We start from the raw sequence: 23,959 nt of genomic DNA, 5'->3' as shown, positions 1-23,959 counted from the left end.
GCTCAAGTTAGTGGAATTATATCCAAAAATAAAGTAGGATCAGGGTAAAAAAATAGACTTTCCAGACCTCAAGTTTGTAGTCTTAAAAATTGAGTAAGATAGGAAAACAAACATGAAACTTTTGGTTTACCTTGACATTTTAAAAAAATGTTTATTCAACCAGGAGAGAATCTATTGAGTTTGAAGCTCTGCTTTCCTAGGGCTCCTAGCAAAAAATAGTAACCCAACCCCAGAGAAATATAGGCAGGTTAGATTCAGTTTCAGCTGATATTTACTTTAGTCACTATGTATATTAAATCTAAAATTGGAGGACAATGTAGCTGTGAACTCTAGTATGTTCAATCATTAATCAGTTGAAAAAAATTGCCTGCACCGATAGGGTACTATCCCAAGTTGATGAACATAGCAGTCAAATTAGTTTATATTTTGCCCCAAAAAATTCAACCTGAGGCAGACACCAAGCATGGGAAATTTCAGCCCAAATGGTGAATAAGCAATTGAAAACAGGGTGTTATAATAGAAAGGGCTATTCTTAATAATAGAATTCACGACCTCTGTTATAAAAACATGCAAATCAATACAAAAATTGTCAAAGTTACTGTACCTTCCCTTAATACATACCTATTGTTTAATTAGTGTTTGGGTGTTAGGGCAGCTTAAGGCAAACCCAGCAGTGACATGCAAGGAGTTTCTTTTTAATTGAATTTAGGGCTTGTGTAAGATGCCAGTCTGGGAGCCCAAAGACTAATGTTGTCCATTTATACATGGAACAGGTACGTCCGAGCAGCATCAGCGCTAGTTTCCTCATGCTGCCCTGCCAGTGTGTCTCAACTCTGTCCTGAAGGGACCATCACTTGAGTGGTGAGGGGGTAGATCTATCTCCACTCCTAGGCAGTCATTGACCCTTGGTTGAGACAGCTGGCAATGGTGCAAATTATGGTGGTGGTTTTGTGTTATAGATATTGGTTCAGTAGAGATCGCCAGGTCATCTTACATCAGGTCACTGGAGGGTCATCAACAAAGCAGTGGCAGGCACCATAACCCAGGACGAGCCCCTGCAAGGAAATTTGCCGTTAAAGCTGTCACACTACACAATTGATTCAGCACCATGAGCTCTGGTTAGGATGCAGTTTGAACCCCTCTCCACCTGTGGGTTCATCTGCATTAGTAGTGGGATTCACACCTAAGGAAAGCAGGCCACTGTATTGAATGAGCACATCTCCTGGGTGCCTTGTCCCTGCATCTTCCTTGGCCAGCACCAATTGCTTCCTGGGCCATACACTTCAGAAGAGCAGTGGTTAGTATGAGGAGCTTTTGCTGCCCCCAAGTCAGACTTTCTTCCCTAGCTGGGGGAAGAGGGCATATTTTAGTTTTGTTGGTCGAAATGAATGAAGCCCTTCACCTTGAGGGGATCTCTAAACTTAAGTCACATGCATTACAACCACAGATACAGCAAAGTGAGTTCACGACAGGAGAAGATTTATTTTTCATCTGATGTGTTCATTTATGTTTGACCATGAGGACCTAATTCTTGTGCTGAATTATCAATTGGGATTGTAAAGGAGTGAAAATCACTGCCAAAGTTGACTCCTAATGTTATTTTAGGGCTTGATCCATTGATTTCAATGGGCTTTGTATGTTTTTAAAAGTAGTATCAAAACCTGTTCCTCATCTTAGACCAGAAGGGTTCTAATCGAACCTTTCTGATATGCGTTCTATTTCTTTATGCTTTTGCAGAAAGTCAAACTTTCTCAGAGTGTCAGCCACTGCTGTGCTAATTGGTCTGATATTCCTACCATTAGACTCAAACAATTATTATTAATATTGTGTAAGTTTTGACAGTGTACACAGTGACAGTGGCACTGGTATAAGACACAAAACTAAAGTAATTTTCTTCTCTGAGGCATATGCATTCCAGGGCCCCTGCAAGTACTTATGTACGTGCTTTGCTTCAAGCATGGGAATAGTGCCATTGAGGACAAGTAACTGGGGGAAAATATTGAGTGCAGTCAGAGAGGTTATTTTAAGCTCTGTATTTGGCACTGGTGCAACTGTTGCTGGAATACCATGGTGAGTTCTTGTGCCCCCAGTTAAAGAAGAATGTTAAATTGGAGATGGTTCAGAGAAGAGCCACAAGAATGATTAAAGGATTAGAAAACATGCTGTCAAGGTTCCTTCCCCACTCTGAACTCTAGGGTACAGATGTGGGGACCTGCATGAAAACCTCCTAAGCTTACTTTTACCCGCTTAGGTTAAACCTTCCCCAAGGTACAAACTATTTTACCTGTTGCCCTTGGACTTTCGCTGCCACCACCAAACGTCTAACTAGGTTTATTATTGGGAAAGAGTCATTTGGAAACATCTTTCCCCCCCAAAATCTTCACCAAAACCTTGCACCCCCCTTCCTGGGGAAGGTTTGATAAAAATCCTCACCAATTTGCATAGGTGACCACAGACCCAAACCCTTGGATCTTAAGAACAATGAAAAAAGCATTCAGTTTCTTACAAGAAGAATTTTAATAGAAGTAAAAAAAAAAAAAAAGAAAGAATCACCTCTGTAAAATCAGGATGGTAAATACCTTACAGGATAATTAGATTCAAAACATAGAGAGTCCCTCTAGGCAAAACCTTAAGTTACAAAAAGACACAAAGACAGGAATATCCATTCCATTCAGCACAGCTTATTTCCTCAGCCATTTAAAGAAATCATAATCTAACGCATATCTAGCTAGATTACTTACTAAGTTCTAAGACTCCATTCCTGTTCTGTCCCCAGCAAAAGCATCACACAGACAGACCCAGACCCTTTGTTTCTCCCCCCCTCCAGCTTTTAAAGTATCTTGTCTCCTCATTGGTCATTTTGGTCAGGTGCCAGCGAGGTTATCCTAGCTTCTTAACCCTTTTCAGGTGAAAGGGCTTTTCCTCTAGCCAGGAGGGATTTTAAAGGTGTTTACCTTTCCCTTTATATTTATGACACATGCCTTATAGTGATAGACTCAAAAAGATCAATCTGTGTAGCTTAACAAAGTGAAGGTTAATGAATGACAGTAAGTATCTGCCTGAGGAACAAATATTTAATAATGGACTCTTCAGTTTAGAAGAGAAAGGTACAACACAATCCAGGGGCTGGAAGTTGAATCCAGACAAATTGAGGCTGGAAATAAGGTGTAAATTTTTACCACTGAGAGTGATTAACCATTGGAAGAGCTTACCAAGGGTCATGGTGGATTTTCCATCACTGACCTTTTTTAAGTCAGATTAGATATTTCTCTAAAAGATATGTTCTAGGAAATATTTTGGAGACGTTCTATGGCCTGTGTTATACAGGAGGTCAGCTGGGATGGTAGCAATGCTCCCTCTGGCCTTGGAATCTGTAAAGCATGGGATATTGGCCACTGCTGGACTTGCTAGATAAGAACCTAGGCATTTCAGGACCTCTTATTGAGAAATTATCTTCTGTAGTTTCCTGAATAAAGACTGGATTAATAAGGAGTTTTAAAAATCAGACTGGTTCTATTTTCCTTGTTGCTTGTAATATCTTTATATAAAGAGGAAGGATGGTTTTGTGGTTAGCGAAACTAGTGTGAGACTCAGGAGATCTGAGTTCAATTCCTTGCTCTGCCACAGACTTCCTGTGTGACCATGGCTAAATCATTTAATCCTCTGTGCCTCACTTTCCCCATTAGTGAAACAGGAATAATAGTCCTTCCTTTGTCTATTTAGACTGCAAGCTGTTTGGGACATGGACTGTCTCTTACTATGTGTTTGTACAGTGCCTAGCACTGGGGCCCTGACCTGGGCTGGTGCTTCTAGGTGCTACCACAATAAACATAAACAATAACAATCATATAATTACTGCAGGAAAACAGGTAATTTCTTATAAAACTGGGAAATATTTGATAATATCTCCACCAAAATCCCCCCTATGTCATTGGAGATTTGGTTTTGTTTCTTTTAGGTTTTTCAACTTAATTTTTTATTAGGTTACATACTGTTATTAAACAGTTTTGTTGCTGCGTTTACTGAAACCTCCTGTATGTAAGCAACATAGACTGTAATTTAACTTACAGTAATGTCAGAAATATGTTGGCTGAAATAGCAGTAAAACTCTGGCCTTGGGCACAATGCAAGATGTTAAGAGTTTTCTCTTGATATGCTGGAAATCCCGAAGCCCTTGTTCCTCATTAGAGATCACTACATTTCAGCAGTTAATTTGGTCTGTATGCTTATTTGACCTGGGGGAGGCTGTATAGAGTCTTCAAAGCGGGTTTTGAGATCCTAACTAACTATAGACCCCTGGATGCTGTCTTCAAATAGTCAAACTCCTTTGGGTTGGAGTTGAAGTGTAACAAAACTGGAAGACAATATATGACATTCACCCGTGGTGTAAGGACTGCAGAAGGCCTCTGGCACAGCAGAGCTGCTGCTGCAACTGGGGCTGGGTGTGCAGAGGAATCTGTGCCCCCGTGTTTTGTATGTCAGCTTTGGCATCAGCTGGGGGAAGTGGTATGATGCATGGATCTGTGATTCCATGGATCCAGTGGCTACGACCTCTAGGGTAAGAAGTTCAAGGCTGAGGGGAGACCCCACACCCTGCTCATGAACTGCAGAGTGGCTTCTGTATAGTTCCAAATACAAAGCCTGTTTGTTCAGATATGTGTGTGGGGAACGGAGGGTGAATTTCACCCTGTATACGCTGAGTCATTCAGTCTCCTACCATGAGCATAATTTATAAAGCTTCTGGCTTTCTTTCTAACCTGGTCGATGGGCTCCACAATGCCTTTAACACACAGCACAGCACTGTACTCACAATGGTCATAGGAGCTCCTCTCCATAAAGCTGTAGGGCTCATTGTGCCTCAAGCAGGCATGAGGTCTTTCTGAGCTCCAGATGTGTGGCTGCTGGCACTCAGGCTGCTTTGCTCTATGGTACAGTGCTTTGGGACATTGCTTTGCCCTCTTTGGAGAGCTAGTACAACTATGGTTGTTAACCTCACTCAGGAGGTATGCAAGGCTCAGGTATGCCCCTGGCTCCTGAGATTCTTGCACTTTTATTCCCATTCCCACTTGTGCACAGGGTCCAGTAAGCACCACGGAAATGAAAGAATGAGCTCACCAGAATGTGCAGCTGCTGAATGCCTCCTCCCCGCCCCAATGAGCATTGCAATTTCTCACTGGCCTTCAGAGTAATACTTAGCACATATGCATCTGCACAGCACCTATGAATCCTCACAATTGTGACATCATTATTATATTGATCTTGATCTTTGTGCCTGTCTTGCTAGATCTTCATTGTTGATTCTGTATAGCTCCTTGGCAGTTTTATACTAAGGAGCAACACAGAAGTGACAGCCATAGTCATGGAAATCTGGTGCAGCAGGAATACGTGCCAAAAAGTGCCAAAGAAAAACATTATTCATGGCATTCAATATAATTGCTTAAGAATGATCACTTTGCTCAGTGAAGTCCAGGAGCCTTATTTATCTCCTTATTAGACAAGAAATTATTCTAGCTCACATAATTTAAAACCCTTATTGACTCATTATCTCATTACCAACTGATCATTAATATTGTGTTTGGATGATAGCATAGGTCAGTATGTAGTTGTATGCAAATGTGTTGACACTAAAAGCTGCTATTTTTTAAGAAATTGCTTTTTAATCAAGATTTCTAAAAAGTCTCACATTCAGATGCAAATAAATAGAAACCCTGTAAATAATTCAGATTCATACAATAATTGTTTGGTGTGATGCATGCCTAAATAAATCTCTTAGTAAATATGCATTTTATTCTCTATATGATTCGTAAATATATTTTTGACACATAGATACTGCTGAAAGGATGTTTCTGCTCTCATATAATGCAAGTGCTGACCTTCTCTTCAAATGCCTTGCTGTACCATCTTCCGCACGCAGTCGCAGCACTGAAATCTCACGTAACAGTATACAGTACACAAGGTACACAAGGAGAAAACACAAAAGCAACATTTTCCTTTGCAGTAGATCTGAGATAGAGGAAGCGATTTTTCCTTCCACTAAAGCTATATTCCTAGTTAGGAATATTACAGCAAGGGTATCCATTCCTTCTTAGTATTTTTTAACTGTAATGCATCTCTTTTACAGTTTGTGGTATTGGAATATTTTAGGATTACTCTGGAAGGAAATTGCCAAATCAGAGTCTGAAAATAAAAACCAAAGTAAATGCTTATTCTGCAGGATAGGCTAAGTTCTGCTCTTGGTTATGCTGGTGTAGATCTGAAGTAACTCCAACAACTTTGCTGGATTACTCCACATTTACACTGGTGTAACCGTGAGCATTGATACCCCCTTTTGCCCAAAATACTTCAACTGACAAAAACAACAAAAAACCAACTCACAAACAGCAACCCTGAAACCAATCAACATTACAAAAAATAAATTAAATTAATAAAAACCTAAAAAATTAAAAACAAAAATTCAACCCCAAACAGATGTTTTACCCCGAAAAAGGAGAAAGTGCCAGAAACTCCATGAAGACCATTACTACTGATTTTTCGTGAAAGGCACTCAGATACAACAGTGATAGGTGGCAGTATAAAATCCTGAGACAGGTAGAATGATAGGGGAATTTGGCCTGTTATCTGTGTTGCAGAAAAGCTTATTTAGAGACTTTAAAATCAAGTTGAATTGTGATTGTTTATTTTGTTAGTCATTCATGCGACGCGGCATACATTTGTTGTGGGGAAAAAATTCCTTATAGTAGGGCTGACTACAACATAGGAAATGTCTCCTCTACATGTAATAGAAATAACTTGCGTAGACCAGAATATCACATTTGTAATGAATCCGAAAATACATCAGTGATTTAAATGACTCCTTCAGAACTAACCTTAACAGCTCCTTTATTCTGTGCCATTATGGTCCTGATAGATTGACACTGCATGAAAATGAGGTTCACTTTTCATGTTACAAACAGTAAGGAGTTGGTCTGTTCCAAGACAGAAGGTGGTTAAACATCCATAAAACATGCCCATCCTGAGATCTGTTGTTTGCATTTACAGCTGTATGCTCATAGCATGCCTATTAGCATATACATATGAAAAGCACGCAGAGGTTAGACATTTACAACATCCTGTTGTTTGGTCAGTATAGTGCATCTGTTAGCACAACTTTTAACAGGGCTCTTTAAAAAAGCAATGGAAATCTTAGGCATAGGGAGGCTGTGGAGCAGCTGGACAGCCATGTTAAAATAAAATGCCTGCAGAGTCTTACAAGGCTAAGATTGTGAGAGAAACAAGGAGAATTGTAATCATAAAACAATTCAGCATGTGGGGGTGGGGGGAATAGTGAGTTAGTAGATGGAGATCAGTTGCAAGTTTACAAAGAGCCATCTGAAGGCGCGTGTAGAACAAGAGAGAAATTCACAGTTTTAGTCTTAAATCTCTTCGCACAATCTGCTACAGACATTTCGAGTACAGAGTTTCGAGAGCATGCTACATCTGAAATGCTTCCAGTGGTCGGGGTTGGGTTTGTTGAGAAAGAGTCTTTCAATCAAAGATGTCTAAGCATGTTACAAATATTAATTAATTAATTATTACTTAGCTCTGCATTTTCACTTTTTGTTGGTAGAGCTCAAAGCTCTCTACAAAGGAAGGTATGCATCAGTGCCTAAAAAGTGAGGTGCAGAGAGATGAAATTACATGCTCATGGTCACGCAATACGTCAGTGACAGACCCAGGAATAGAATCTGGGGAACAGAGCCTCAGCTGGTGTAAATTTGTCATAGCTCCATTGAAATCAGTAGAGCTATGAATATTTGCCCCAGCTGAGGATCTGCCCCCAGGTCTCTTAGTTCCCTGAGTCCATTGCCCTATCTACTGGACCATACTTTCATTAAGTTAATCAGTACTGTGTTTGATAATTATTTTGAAGACCCTCCTTTTCTGAAATGGCATATACCCCCAAGCCTGTGGATGTTTGCGTCAGCTGAAAGGAGAAAACACTCCTGTCTCTCCACTGGAATTTAAATGCAATTGACATTTAGCATCATGAGTTATTTATTATCCAGTGGCATAATTGGCTATGGGGAAACATCCACCAGTGGGTAGATAATGAGGAAAAAAGATTACCACAATACTCGTCACTTATTTATATACAATATCACTTTATATTTCATAGCATTGAGCAAATATATTTCAACTAATTAATCCATACAACAGTCCACTGAAAAGTACTATTATTTCCCAGTTTGCAGATGGGAACCTGAATCATGGCTCAGTTTAAAACTAAAAGATTTTTTTTTCTAACTTCCCACCTGGAAGCTGAGAATGAAACTTCTCACATATCATCACCAATATGACAATTTCTGGAGGCCTAATTAGGCCCTGAATTATCCTTGTGTATTGTCTCCAGTGGGGTTGCCAGAGTGTAACTGATTGGGAATCAGTAAACAATTCTGTTGATGAAACATAAGAAGGAATAGTCTTGCTCACTCTTTCTTATATGTGTTGGCTCTGCAGGGTTTATAGGCGTAAAAAGCAGTAAAAATTAATTTTTTAGGACAGAAGTCAGCAGATGGGACTCTGCACACATACAGGGAGAGGATCTATTTAGTTTGATTGGTACCATTTTTTGTCAGTCACTTTTCAGAGTAGAGCCACAGCTTAAGCTGTATGGAGAATTATACAGCTCGCGAATATGACAAAAATAAAGCTGATAAATACTGATTGAGTTATTTCTAGTGATAGAGATAATAAGCCAGATTCATCCCTTGTGTAACTCCACTGAAGTAAAGATAAACCAGGCTGAAATTTGCTTTTTTTTTTCATCACAAATATCTACTGAACATTTGAAACTAACATAAAGGGACATTGGGGAGAGAAATAAGGACACAACTGTAAATTCAGATAAAATTCACTGGTTTAGGAGAGCATTCAGGAGAAGGGGCAGAGTGGAAAAATCATAAATATTCTGTTTAAACTATAGAGACTGCCCCACTCAAATAGGGAAGGTTGGCATGCATCAAAAAGGATGTAGGTTCTTGTGTTAGGCATGAAGTGGCTGATTCAAAGCCCATCAGAGTCAGTGAGTGGAGTTTTTCCATTGATTTCAATGATACTTGGATCAGGCCCCTAGTTTAGAGATGAACCTGACCTTGTTTAAATTAGATTTGATAAAGGAAAGGATTTCAGAGAGAGTCTTACATAAATGCTACAGCAATCTACAGTTACTAGTACAATACACTCCATCTTACATTAATGAGAGCGCAGTGTTTGGGGCTATTACTACAGAGTACTGTGGTACATTTAAAGTAGGAGTGAAAGGAAAACAGGTGGGAGAATGGAATTTTTATTTGTGACACAGGCCAAATGAATCTCTGGGATAACAGTCAAAATAGTTATCCCAAGGATGAGCCCAGCCCTATATCTTTGATGTTAGTAATAAAATAGGTGATTACATCATTGCTCTTTCAATGGAGCACAGATGGCTGAATGATCCACTTTACCTGCCTATTTGAGAGCATAAAAAAGAATTCACTGAATAAAAAGAGGCAAAGTCTTCCTTTCCTTTCCTTTCCTTTCCAGAAATACAGTTAACTGTTTACCAACACATGTCCTTTGTATGCCAAGTATAATAATGATTTGACAGTGGAAAAGATATTAGGTTTCATTGGCTCTTATATATGAATAATGAGTTGCTTCAAAGACAAATTGTTAACTATCTGTCAGTATGGAACAAAGGCCAGTGTAATATGGTTATCTGATTGTATTACCCATAAAAATGTTGTGATTAAATTAACACAGTACAGTAGTTACTGCAAATAAACGTATAACCAGAGCTGTTTGTACTAATTAATAATGGTTGAAACCCAAACGTTCGGATGTTTCTTTGGGATAAGAACCCCAGAATTGAGAAGCTTACTAGCAGAGGCCTGGTGTATACCTAAAATTTAGGCTGACCTAGCTACGTTGCTCAGGGAGATGTAGTTAAGTTGAACTAAGTCCTGGAGTTGACACAACATGGTCAGTGGAAGAATACTTCCATCAACCTACCTGCCACCTCTTGAAGGGGTGGGTTTATTACAGTGACAGAAAAGCTCCTTCCGCCACGGTAGCAAGTATCTACTCTACAGGTGCTACAAGGCACAGCTTCAATGCTGCAGCTGTGCTGCTGTAGCACTTGTGTTGGTTCTCATGACAAATTATTTGGTGGCCTCAGAGTGCGGCCACCAACTCTGGCTAGTGGCTGCTCTCACACTTTTATCTAAAATACTTAATTAGCTTTAGGGAAAAACAAATAAATATGCACACATACACGTCCATTTATTTATTGCTAGCTAGTAAGTCTGTTGTGAAAAGTGATATTAACAAACATACAAGTATCACTTTTCACAGCAGACTTACTCAGCCCTGGCAAACCTGGGGCCGGGGGAGGCAGTGTGGGGCTGGAGCCTGATGCCCCACAGCCAGGGGACAGGGCCCAGGGATGGAGCCTGACGCTGCATGGCCAAAGCCTGGGGTCTGCCATAGTACAGCTGGAGCCCAGTGCTGGAGACCAAAGCCCTTTGGCTAGAGCCTGCCACCGCACCACCTAAGGGCTGAAGCCCAAAGCCTGAGCCCCACCAACCCTGGGAAGGTGGGGAACTCACTGGCTGCATGCTCCTCCAGTGTTGTGCCCCTAGTGTCTCCAGAGGGAGGCAGGGCCTAACCCCTGCTGGTGGTCCCAGCAACCAACACCAAGGTGATGCATCCAAGAGCAACAGGGAGGAATAGGGGCCGCTGCTTTGCCCCCTTGCTCCCAGTCATAGCCCAGGAGTCTGTGGTCACAAGAAAAGCCCCTGGTGGCTGCATTTAAGAAACGCTGTGTTTCTTGTTACAGCGAGCTAGACTTTCCCATGAGATTTTGGTCCTTCCTGCTTCCAATCAGGTCATCAGTGCCTTGAGAACACCCTTTTAGAGTTTTTTGACACTTTCAGTCCTAAATGACACATGGAAGTGCAGAGATATGTAGAAATGAAGGGATACTGTGGAGCCAAAGCAAAAAGTTCTAGTATTTAATTTTTAATTTTTCTCCTGTATGTTTCCCATATTCTTTGATACAGAATAATAATGAAACAGAGAACATATAAATATGCTTACAAGCAAAGACACCCATGTGTTTGAATAATACACTACATATTGCTGAGTCATAATCTAAAGATCAGCAACCCCTCAGAAGGCTGACTGAGGAAACCTAAATGATTTCCTTGCAATCAGTTAATATGTGGTAAACCCTGGGGCTACTAGTTTTATGCTTTGCATTAACATGATAGAAGAATCTGGTGTAACTAGACAAATTGTTCGAATTGACATAATGGCCAAACAGATTTCTTACATTTTTTTTATTTTTTTTTTTTTTGCTTCACATATCATTTCTATAGGAGTTCATTAAGAGAATACGTGTAAAATGAATAATTAATAATAGTCTTTTCTATGGCAAAATAACAAGGCAGTTCACCTTTAGTTATCTAGTAAATTGATGTGCTACAAAATTGTTTCACTTACATAGGTGGAATAGGATTTACAAGACCAGACCAGACCATTTGTTCAGCAAATCTCGTATTCTGCCTGTGACTGGAGCCAATGTATCAGAGAAAAGCAACCCTTTTCTCCACTCACCCCCAGAAAACTCCAGAGTTCACCTAGCAAATTGTACAATGCTGAACAAGGAGGGGGAATGTTCCTTTGTGACCTCTGTGATAATCATGTTATCCTGAAGCATTAGATTAGCTTTCATTTATGCATTACTGCAAATTCTGGGCCTGATCTTTTAGTCCTTCTCAGGCAACTGTCCCATTGGTATCAATAGTCGTTTTGTCTGAGAAAGCTTTGTAGGATTTTGGCCCATTATTTTTTAATGGAAAGTTATACAACCTTTTAAAAATCTAGATGAGGAATTGCTTGTGTTCTGGATATGTTTGTATCTACTTACATACCATTTGCTATCATGTATTACATCTTCTTTGGACGTTTACTGAGTCCACATACTGTCTAACAATTTCAGTGACAAGCATGCTTTTATATACCAGTACAAAGGGTCTCTCTGTTTTTACAGTAACACCAGACAAAATCATTACTTCAACAACTAGAGGAAGGCTAGATGTAAAATGAGCTGTCAGTTACTTTGCATCAATTTTTGCCAAGTTTTAAAGTATTGTACTCTTGTGATTACATACACACACCTATCCTCCCCACCTTTTGCTTGGTGGTAGGTACTCTTGTTCACAGATGCTTGGGCTAGGAATGTTGCCCAATGTGATTTAAGGCAGCTGCAATGAGCTGATATAGGCCCTGATCCAGTGGTCCCATTGAAATCGATCAGACTACTCACATGCTTGAACTTAAGCATATACCGAAGTGCTTTGCTGAATCATGGCCTTAATTACATAGCAAATCCTCTCACTGTCAAACTGCAACTTGGAAAAGGCAAAGTCTTCCTCAAGGGTGTGACTAGGCCCTGAGTCTTTGGCAATTGGATCCTAAGGGCCTGATGCAAAGCTCACTGAAGTCAGTGAGAATCTTTCCGTTGACTTCAGTGGGTTTTGGATCAAGCCCTAAATACGCTACTGTTACTTGGCCACATGTTCATTCTTTCTTTCTGGTTAGTGACTCTTTCCCAGGGCACCAGTATCTCATTATGCCCTGGCCAGATGACCTTCTTCTGTCCACACAATATGCTCAAACCACCTTAGTCTTGCTGACCAAATCTTTTCTGTCTCTGCTGCTATTTTTGCCTCTTCTTTGATCACCTTGTGCTTTCATTCACCCATGTCCTGTCACTGCTCTCAGGTACAGCAGCATTCATTAAAAATCACATTCCCTGGTGGCCCAGGTTTCTGCTCCATATAGCAAGGCTGATCTTACGCATTCTTGTGCATCACACTCTTGGCCCACTCATCCTTGTGCACCGAAGTCTGAATCTAGTCTCCCCACTTACTATCTCACTTGCCCAATTTCCTATCCTGCCACCTTTGGCTTCCTTTACTCTTTTGAAGATGATAATCGAGAGGAAATCTGAGGAAGGATCATAAAGAGGATAAAAGAATAGTAGGGAATTGCCTCTGAACAGGAATGAAAGGAGATTAGTAGGTACAGCTTAGAGGAAGGACATAAAAAAGGAGGAAAGTATTATTTAAGGTAGCTAAGGGTGAACTAGGGTTGCCAACTTTGGTTGGATGAATTCCTGGAGATTTCATCACATGACATCTTTAATTAATCTTTAATTCCTGGAGACTTCAGGACAATCCGGAGGGTTGGCAACCCTAGGGTGAACTAATAGGAGTAATATTATAAAACTAGGGGATTGTTGAAATGCCATTAAGAGAAGCCGTTCAAAGCCAGAATAGATAAAATGGTCGTAAGTATAGGCCAAATTTTCAGAACATAGGTCCCAAAATCCATATTTAGGTTATTTAAATAAAAGTCTAAAGTTTAGATATACATAGGAATTGCCAGACAGGATCAGATCCAAGGTCCAGCTAGTCCAACATTTTGTCTGACAGAATACCAGTACCAGATGTTTCAGAGACTGACATAAGAACTCTGCAGTAGGCATATGTGAGATATTTCTGCACCCTTATAGATCTCTTCCTGCTCTCTGATAGTTAGAGATTGCTATAAACTCTGAAGCATGAGGTTTAATATCCCTTCCAAAATTTTTGTTGTTAAAATTTTTAATTAATTCTGGCAACACTGGATATTCTTGGTATCCATGTAAATATCCAATCAGTGTTGTCAGGTTCTTGTCATAGAAAGTCATTGAGGCCAATGGGTCCATAGTTAATCATGTGTTCTGAGAAAAAGTGTTTCCTTTTATTGATTTTGAATTTCCCACCTTTTAATATCATTGACTGTCCCCTTGTTCTTTTGTTAAAGAGCCAGGGAGCAAATGGGTTCCCCATCCACCTTCTCTGCACCATTCATTTTATATACTTTTTTTTTTTATCATATCTCCTTTCTAAGGTAAACAGTCCCTGTCTTTTCCATCTCTTCACATGAGCATTTTTCCATGCCCTTGATCATTGACTTTAATTGGAGCTGGAAATGTCCAGCATCTCTGAAAATGAGGCTGCTTTTAGTTAGATGCTTAAAAATTAATTTAAATGGGCAGATTTCAAAAGTCCAAATGGCAGTTGGGCACCTAACTCCTGTTGGAAGTTAATGGGATTTAAGCACCTAACTGTCATTTGAGCCTTTGAAAATCTCCCCCGAAGTGCCTGACTTTAGGCACCCAGCATTGAAAATGTGGACCTCCATGTATACAATACAATCACACACTCTTAGTGGGGATGGACTAACAGGCACAAGCCCTAAGCCACCTTGCCATGCTTCATTCTGCAAGTAGACAGTGTCCAGTTACAGTGGTGGAGAAGTGTAGAATGAATTGCTTCCTTTTAACTCTGAACAAGAAACTTTATTAGAATGATAAAACAGCAATGTCCCTAAATCTCTACTCTCTCTCTCTCTCTCCCTCTCCTTCACTGTGGAGCTTCTGCTTACCCTTGCACAGTCTGATTCCGCCTGGCTTTCTGCTACGTATTTAAATAAATAGTATTCAGATAGTGACAGGAAAGGCATCTACCTTATTTGTAACCATTACTTCTGACTTTTTTAGGCTCATCTTCACTTAGTGACAGTTTGTATAATTCTTCCATTTGCCTAGCTCTCTGAACATTCCTCTCTCACTTCTATATCATCTGCAAATGCTCAATCACAGATCTTTCTACTGCTGCCTTCCGTGTTTATAATAGGTTATCTTTATAACGGGAGCTTAGCTGTTAACTCTGGTGGAGACCCACTTCTGCTTCTCATATTGCTGTTAATCCACTACTGGTTACTTCATTTCCACTTGTGAAACCAAAGTGCTCATCTCTTAATCTTTCTTATCTTTTGAGTGGAATTTGTTTCTGTGCTCAGGCAAATTGATTATTCTGCCTGTCCATAGCAGAACTTCACTAAAGTTGCACTTTGGCAAACCGCACTCCCATGCTGAAGATGGATTTTTAACTTTGCAATATATTCAGGGACCGTTGAATGAGATTCTACAGCTGTGCCAAGTGTAGTGCCAGCATGGGTGATGTTATGCTGCTCACATACGAGTAGGGGAGCGCTACGTCACCTAGTATTCAGGATGTCCTAACTGGCTGGGGGTTCTGATGTGTCTAGTGTCAGCAGCACTCACTAGGCCTCAATCCACACCTGGCTTTCCTCACCATTAGTGCTGTTTAATGAGGTTCTTATGTGTATTTGTTTGCTGCAATACCCTTGTTATTATCATTGCTTTTTCATATACTGGCTAAAACAACAAAATGCAGTGGGATTTCCTGTCACTTGTGTAGACTAAAGCAGGTCTATCCTGTTAGTTCTGTTGTTTTAAAACTCTTTTTTAACTTTTCTTAAAACCATTAAACTAAAACAACGAGGAGTCCGGTGGCACCTTAAAGACTAACAGATTTATTTGGGCGTAAACTTTCGTGGGTAAAAAACCCACTTCTTCAGATGCAACTGAAGTAGGTTTTTTACCCACGAAAGCTTATGCCCAAATAAATCTGTTAGTCTTTAAGGTGCCACCGGACTTCTCATTGTTTTTGTGGATAGAATCCTTTGTAGATAGAATCAGAGGGGTAGTCCTACCTTTGACTATTATTGATATTCATTTTACTGGTTTATAAGACCTTTCTATTTTGCTTTGCCTTGCCACCTGAGATGTATATCTTGAAGGCTATTCCCTGTGTACATGTTAAATTTTTCCTTCTCATCTTGTAGCAAAATAAGCTTCCAATGAACTCAACAGAGTTATGGCAGGAATTAATTTGCCCCCAAATGTCTAAATTCTGCCCTTATCCTTACTGTTTTGAGAGTGCTCTCTGTCGGTAGGTATGTAAATAGCTAGCTAACACATATGATACCAGCAGATGGCACTCAAGAATTTGTAATGTAGTTCCTGGGTTTTGTGGAACCAATATACTTGTTTTATTCTCTGCAAATGGCTTATTTCTGGACCTCTTAGCACTTAAAGCTGCCATTCTTCTAATCATTCATATACTTACTTCTGTAAGCCTAGAAGCAGGAGAGTCATTGCCTTTTTGCATTCACTTCATCACACATGATGCTGTGTCTCTATACTGTGTTGCTTTATATATGATGACATCATATGATATAACATTAGTGCTATGAAAGTGGTGCAAAATGCTAAAAACAGCCTGGCAGCTGGTTTAAGTGTTTTCCAAAGTTTTCAGCCATTCTTAAAGAGGGAATTGTACTTGATTGGACAGGAGATCTGAGCCCCTCCAGAGGAAAATAACCCAGATGTTACCTACCCAGAGTGATAGAGCTGATGCAGCATATTCATGAAGATAAAGTGCAGTGTGTGTTGAATAAATTTATTTCATTGCTTGGTCACAGGTAGTTGTCTAATATTCATTTTTCCTCTTGTCTCTGAGACAATCATTAGATCACTGACCCATGACTGCCACTTTTTATGTCAATCACACACTGACCATACAAAGGTTAAACACTCCAAAACACATAGGTATGTTGCAAGATTTTTTTTTTTATATATAATGAGTGGCCAGTTCTGCAAATCTTGTGTAACCGGTATCTATCCAAGTCCTGTTGAACTTGTTCTCAGGAAAACACCCCACACGAGATTGTTGCCTTATCTGTGACTGAATTTTCTGGTTGGGTTCTCCTGTCATCCAATTCATCAACATAGGCTGCCGCCAAATGAGGCAAATGTGGTTTTCAGGTGCTGTGTTTGAAATAGCATGAGTTGTGACAGAGACCAGTGGAGGAGGGGATGTCCCAAGTTTCGCCTTCTGACTTGTCTATAACTTGTGGACATGTATCTTTTTCTTTATCCTGCCTTTTGCAGAAGAGTATGAACTTAGAACGGAATGACAGCTTTGCCTCCACATTCCTCAGCTTTTTTTCCTGATGGTGTCACAACCTTTTGGTGGTCTAAAAGTACATTTTTTGTGTTTTATATGCCCAAAGTCTAACCAAGAAAAGGTTGGCAAGGGCAGTTGGTTAAATCTGCGCAAGGTCAGTCAGGATATCTAATAATTGTCCTAACACTTTACCTGTTATGGAACAATAATGAGAGTTTTTTCATTATTTTCGGGTGAGTGAACCTGGCAGATGCTGACAGCCAGCAGATGTGTAAAGTTCGAGGTGATTTGTAAGGGACCAGCTCATCTGACGCACAGTAATTGCATTGTGGGACATTGTCACTCAGAGTCTTGTCCTGTTCTGTCAGAATGAGGTAAAGGTCAGTTCAAAGAACTGGTGTAGTATGAGGGACAGCTCTCAACTGAAATTAAAAAACTGATTTTCATACATCCTGTACACACACATTCACAATACAAGCAAAGTCAGGAGTGTGCCCCTGATCTATGATTTAGGGATTAGTTGGGTGAGACTGCGATGATTTTTGTAGTTTTAGGCAGGTTAAAAAATTCTTCCTACTGTAAGTGTTAAAGGAAAGTATGTCATCTAGCCTCCACCTGTTGGTCTTTAATTCGTTACTAACCTATCCATTTTTAGTTTCTTGACATGGAGATTTCTTTTGTGACCCAATTCCATATTTCACAGTATTGATTACATTAAAGTCAACTCTTCCTCCTGTCTATTGCTTTCCATGTAAGTATAAACAATATTTGCAAAATTAAGTATGCAGCCTAGAGCTGTGCGAACTCTATTTCATTTCCAGATTGCTTTGAAAGGGCCTTGAGAAATATTTTTGCATCAGAAATAGGTTATACAGGTTTGCTGTCTTTGAGCTTCCAAGAGGTAAGAACCCAGTTTTTCCCTGTTAAAATTTCACTCTGGACTCACAAGCAAAGTTTGAGTTCCATGGGTTTCTGCACAGAGTTAATCGGAAGCAGAAGAGGGACTAGAGGCCATATTGGAAAATGTAATGTGATTTGGCTTCTGTGACAAGGGAACCACTCACACTCAAAAATCACAAGTGAAAAGCAGGTTTAGAATGTCCATAGATACCTGGCAAGTGCAAAAATCTTCACAAAGCTGTTCAGACAGTTCATGGGTACAAAATAATTGTTAATGGTCCACTGCTTGGTTGTGTACACAGCTTGAACTCAAACCATGGTTGATTTATAATAATTTTAGAGTTTGAATCAAATATTTGTCACAGCAGCGATATATTTGACATTGCTGGAGCCCTGATCATTTCATTATTCACATTCTAGTTATTTATTATTTGTATTACTGCAGCGCCTCAGAGCCCTAGTCATGGACCATTGTGCTAAGTGCTGTACAAACAGAACAAAAAGATTGTACCTGCCCTAAAGAGCTTATAATCTGTGTATCAGACAAGAGACAGCCAATGGCTATAAACTAGTGGTGCCCAAACTTTTCCTGTCTTGGGCCTCCCCCCGCCATTTCTTACCAGTAATGGAATCTGCCCTCTCCACTACTGTACAGTTGGCTCAGCAGAGGAGCTTGGGCTGAAGGTGGAGCTGGGGGCAGAACTGGGGATGGGGGAGAACTGGGGCTAGAGGCAGACCTGGCCTGGGCGTGGAGAGGGAATGAGGGCAGGGCTGGGTTGGGGGCGGAGCAGAGGGCGGAGTGGAGCTGTGACTGGGGCCGGAGCAGCACAGGGGGGCGGAGTTGAGCAGGGGGTGGAGCGGAGCTGGGGCAGCGCGGGTGGCAGAGTGGAGCTGGGTGGCACTCCATCCCTGCCCCCCACGGGGGCTGGCCCGGACCTCGCCGCATACCCCACCAAACATTCCTCCATGTCCCCCTAGGGGGGTGTGCCCCACAGTTTGGGGATCACTGCTATAGACAAATGGGGGCGTACCAGTCTTGACTGCAGCTGGTAGTTGCTACTGTAATACAAATAAGCATAAATCTGTAGTTCCACTACAAATGTGGCCAAAGTGTGTTGTTGTATTTTTAATTTTGATAAGGGGAGGGTTAGTATGTTTATACCTGCAGGAAATTTTTTGAATGGATTATTCTTTAGCTGATAAGGTTGGATTCTTTTCTAACGAGTTTTGTTGCAAATAATTTGATCTTTACGTTTATCCTCCTTTCTACTATCTCCAGTACACCCACAGACTTGCTAACACTAGAGATCACTGTTAACTTGCCCTATAGCAGATTCTAACAACTTTTGACCATGAATAGCTGAACCAGTTTAACGACACAGGATTTCTCATTTTCTTTGCTAATTCAGGGGCAATGGCTTCAAATATAGTAAGTATTGACTTGCTTTGCATGGCATCTTGTATTCAACAAATGTAATTGTTCAGTCCCTGTTTTGTAACACTTCCATGGGTGAAATCCTGACCCTGTTGAAGTGAATAGGAGTTTTGACTTCAGGGGACCAGGATTTCATCGTATGTGTGGTTTGACTGTAGAGTCAAGTCCTTTGACAATTACAAAGTTCATAGCTGTGCAAGGGTAATAGGCACAATAGTCTGTCAAAGAGCAATAACTTGTAGGCTCAATACACATGCACTAAGGTGAACACTGAAATATCCCTCCTAATATCTTTGAAAATACGCACCTACTATGACTGAACAACTGCTTAGTGCCAGGAGTTTGATCCAGGCCAAAGTGCTCAGTATTAGGGCAGGTCAAAAATTTTCCATCAAAACTGTTCTTCAAGGTTTTCGACAACATAAATAATTTAGTAAAAAGTGTCTGCTGTCAGTGGAAAATTTCAGCTTTTCATTGAAAATCCAAATACCTCCAAACTGCAAAGTTTTTGATTTTCAATTGAAAAATGTTGTCTGAAAACCAAAACATTTCTATTCAGTTTTGATATAGTCTGGCCAGGAAGCTCAGCCTGGAGAAGAAAATGTAGACATGAGGCACCCAAACTACAACTCTCATGAGGTGACCTGGCAGCATTTCCAAATCCAAATGTTCAGTGTTTGATTTTTCACCAAACGTTTTTGGAGAACTATTTTTTTCTTTTTCATAGACATTTTCCACAGGAAAAAAACCCATTTTTCTGACCAAGTCTACTCATTACTTAGTATGGGCTCAGCTCTGCAAAGTAGTTACTTACTTCTGTTGACATAAACACTAAGAGTCATTGGTCTGAAAGACAATGAATATTGATGGTCATCAAAATATGAGGTTGATATTAGCATTGTTAAATATTTCTGAATGTCTCCAGTATGATCATGAGTTTCAGAAGTGTAAGTGTTTTTCCTTCTAACATTCTAAAGAGGAGAAGAGTTAGAAAATATATTTTAAAAAAAAACCCTATTATTCACTTCCAGTGAGCTGAATAATAATTTTTGCTGCATACATCATAACCTATCAAGTTGCAGTTATTTGCAATAAAATTTGATTGTTTAATGTTGTTCTAGAACTCATTTTATTGATCTTTGAGGAAATAAACAGTAGATTTTTATTCATCACATGGTTGTTTCAGCCAGTCATGAGCCATGATTTTTTCCAAGGATGGGACAATACAATTTGTGTTTAAATTAAATTGTTTTAACTGTAAAACACTCCCTAAAGTTTTGTTGTATATATAAAATATATCGTTTTGTTTTTTAACTGCACCTGAAATCACGTTTAGAATAACAGATGTGAAATACTGTCATCTAACTGTCACACCAATTGTTCATTGTTCTGAGAAGGTCACATCATAATTCATTAACAATAATTATTCCCTGGGTACACCCTGCACTTCTTCACTCAATTGCTTCATTAACTTGTGAGTTAATCTCACATTCACTGCTCTAATCAATGAAGATATATTTATAATGTACAAGTGAATGCTATTAGTTACAATATATTAACTGCCTAATTTAAAATAGAAAAGCTATCTTTATGAAGGGCAATTAACCACTAAGTGTAATTGATAATTCACATACCTATGATTAGGAAAGACAAATAATAAGAAAGAAATGAATCACCTGTGTTATTGAAGAAGACATTGCCAGACAGTGTAAATGTGTAGAGGGGGCGCCCTACATTAGGATCAGATTTCTAAGAATTCTTTCTGATGGAAGATTCTTCACCAAATATATTTTATCTAACTAGTTTTTCTGTTGCTACCATGCTACTATGAACTTCATTGGGGAAAGAATCCACACATTTTGTCATCTTGAGAGGAGAAGCAGAGCAGAATGATCCTTTCCTTACAAAAAACTATTGTTTCTTCTTACATTTTAATAAAAATGTATAAAATTAGTTCCAAACTATCAAACACTGGTGTTTAAGGTTAGGCACCTAAATCCATATTAACTTCAGTCCTTTTGGCCAAGATATTTTAAAGCAACTAGTGATGTGGCATGGCTCCATTTTGGGGTGCCTTTCAAGGGCCTGATTTTCAGAAAATCCTCAGTGCTTGTCCTCTGAGAATAGGCCTCTTTGTGGCATCTCAGGTTGGGCAACGAAAACTTGAGGAACCCATAATCACTAAATTGCTTTTGGAAAATCTTGGCCTTTATATCATGTCACAGGATAGAGTCATGAAATAATTGTCAATATGGCTGTAATTAAGCATAATAACAATAACTAGTTCTGATATTGCACCTTTCATCTGTAGATCTCAGAGTGCTATACAGGTACCATCATACCTGTTTTACATATGGGGAAACCTTGCATAAGATCTCACAGCAGTGAGCCAGGAATAGAACTTTTGTTTCTTGCCTCCCAGTTCAGTACGCTAACCACTGGACCATAACTACTTCCCTTTTCTCTAAGGAGCCAGACATGCTTTACAAACATTGATTAAACCAGTCAATATTTCTGTGAGATAGTCAAGCATTATCATTTATCTCCATTTCATGGATGGGTATATTGAAGCACACGGAGGTTAAGACCAACATTTTCAAGTTTGGATGCCTAAAATAAATCCATATAAAGGTACCTACCAAATAGGGCCCTGTTTTTCAGAGTTGCTCAGCCCCCAGACTCCCAATGAAGTCAACAAATAACAGCACAGATGTTTTGTTTGGGGAAGAGATTAAAATGTGGCTGCTACAGCACTCATGCACATATTGATATGAGCACCATTATTGCAACATGAGGAAGTGGCCTGGCTGTACCTTGTGACTATACAAGTGCAAAATATTATTGTTTTATTATATAACAGGGTAACTCCCCTGCACTGTAATTCAACAGCCATATAATAGGGTTGATCATTGGAACAGAAGTTAAGTAAGTGGGAAGGTGCAAATCTGAGTTAAAATGCTACTACATGATGATATCATGCTAACCTTTGTCATTATGGCTATATAATGCCCTCAGTTAACGAGTGCAACTCTCTGGACCAAAGGCTGAAAGATGCAGAGCTAGATTTACCTCTTCTGTTACACAGAGAGAAAGTGCATTTGTAAGGGTGATTCACCCCCTGGGAATGGCCAGCATTGCTTGCAGTTCTATTTTATGGCTATGGCTCTGCTGGTGTAGGTTGCCTATGAGATGAGCTGAATCAATATGATTCTAGTGTGCCTTGGCCAGACACTTTCCGTTTTGTGCTGACCACTTTCTGGACTGGCTCAGTAGGCTCCAGGCCTCATGTGCTGCTTGGGCTCCCCGGTGGGTGGGCTGTCCATCATAAGGAGTCCACAGCCTCAAGGTAGCTCAGGGGAAGCTGAAAGTAGACCGCAGTTTTAAATGCTAGATACCACCCTAGATCTACAGGTGCAACAGGAAAGTCACATCCTGTGATCCACGGTCATGCCTGGTCCTAGGACGGTATTTTTAAAACGTTTGCAGACCGTCACTAAGTGCAGTAAGTGAGGGGGATGGGTGTTCATAGAGAAGGGGGCTACTCCATGCTGGCACCTGGTCTTTTCATGTATATTACAATTTTGAGTTCGATTCTGAGCTCCTTGTGGCAGGGCCTTGTCTTCTGATGTGTTTGTAAAGTGCTGTTACTTTTGTTGCACGATGTTAAAAGTAAATAATAATACTCCTAAATCTTTGCATTTGTGCTTAAAATGTATTCCTCCCTTTCCTTCCCACCCTGGTTATCCATGGGCTTTGAGGTGACAAATCTTTCTCTCCCTACACGTTACCTGTCTGATTAGCATCTCCACTCATTTTACACAACAGGATCAAAGCGTCCGGCCTGAAGTTGCGGTTCTGCACCAATGAAACCCAGGCCACTCGAGGCAAGTTTGTGGAGAAGCTTCAGCGCTTGGGGTTCAACATTTCGGTAAATGAAGTCACTGCCCCGGCACCGGCAGCCTGTCGCATTCTGAAGGAGCGAAACCTGAGGCCACACCTCCTCGTACATGATGGTGGGACAACACTTTAGTAGACTTTGAGACTAATACAGATTAGCAGCTCAGCATGCCGTGGATTGACAGCCAGTCTGGGTCAGGAGAGATGTCACTTTTACTGAGAAAATTGTGAGGATAAGAACGTCTGGTTGATGTTTTCCTGTCAGGAAAAGCTCTTTAATTCCATTTTCTCCAGTAATGTAGCTGTAGTAAATGTCCGTGATGGGGCCAGATTCAGTTCTCATTTACCCTGGTGCCACCCAGTAGATCTGTAAGCAGGTGGAATGACTTAGTCTCAGCAGAAACGCACAGCCATCAAGGCTTTTTCTTTAAGGAACAATGTTTATAACAAGCAATAAAACAGAGAACACAGGCAAATAAAGAGAACAAAAACCTCACCGTCCTGGGTTTGCAGTCTCATCTTCCCAGTGGTATTCTCCCCCTTCTGTCTCCCAAGCAGCCTTTATCTGGGCAAAAGGAGGGGGAGGCTGAGCTGCATGAATCTCTTATTCATCAGGGATCAGGCACTGTGATGTCCTTGCACCCTGTCACAGATCCATTGAAATGGTATATAGATCTGCTGGAAGATGGTGAAATTGCATACCAAATGAGTCTCTGCAGTTCCATTGTGCTGGGGACCTTCTGGGGCCCTGACGACAGAAGCTGAATTTCACCCTTATAGTGTATTATGGGCCAAATTCTTTGCTTGCATAGATACTTCTCCC

General features: G+C 40.3%; 1 protein-coding gene across 2 annotated transcripts in view; it reads left to right on the top strand.

Moving 5' to 3' along the window:
• Positions 1 to 23,959, top strand: part of LHPP (phospholysine phosphohistidine inorganic pyrophosphate phosphatase) — a 165,678-nt gene that overhangs the window by 3,546 nt on the left and 138,173 nt on the right. The window contains exon 2 of one of the 2 annotated variants that reach the window (XM_074959193.1): positions 23,065 to 23,123. In XM_074959193.1, the coding sequence (XP_074815294.1) occupies positions 23,065 to 23,123 (59 nt within the window). Of the gene's footprint in view, positions 1 to 23,064; positions 23,253 to 23,959 lie in introns of both variants that reach the window. The other variant, XM_074959191.1, reaches the window with a different exon arrangement.

This window comes from Natator depressus, chromosome 7 (assembly GCF_965152275.1).
Source record: "Natator depressus isolate rNatDep1 chromosome 7, rNatDep2.hap1, whole genome shotgun sequence".
NCBI lineage: Eukaryota > Metazoa > Chordata > Testudines > Cheloniidae > Natator > Natator depressus.
The sequence above is the reverse complement of the archived record's forward strand: the minus strand, read 5'-3'. Positions and strand labels throughout refer to the sequence as shown.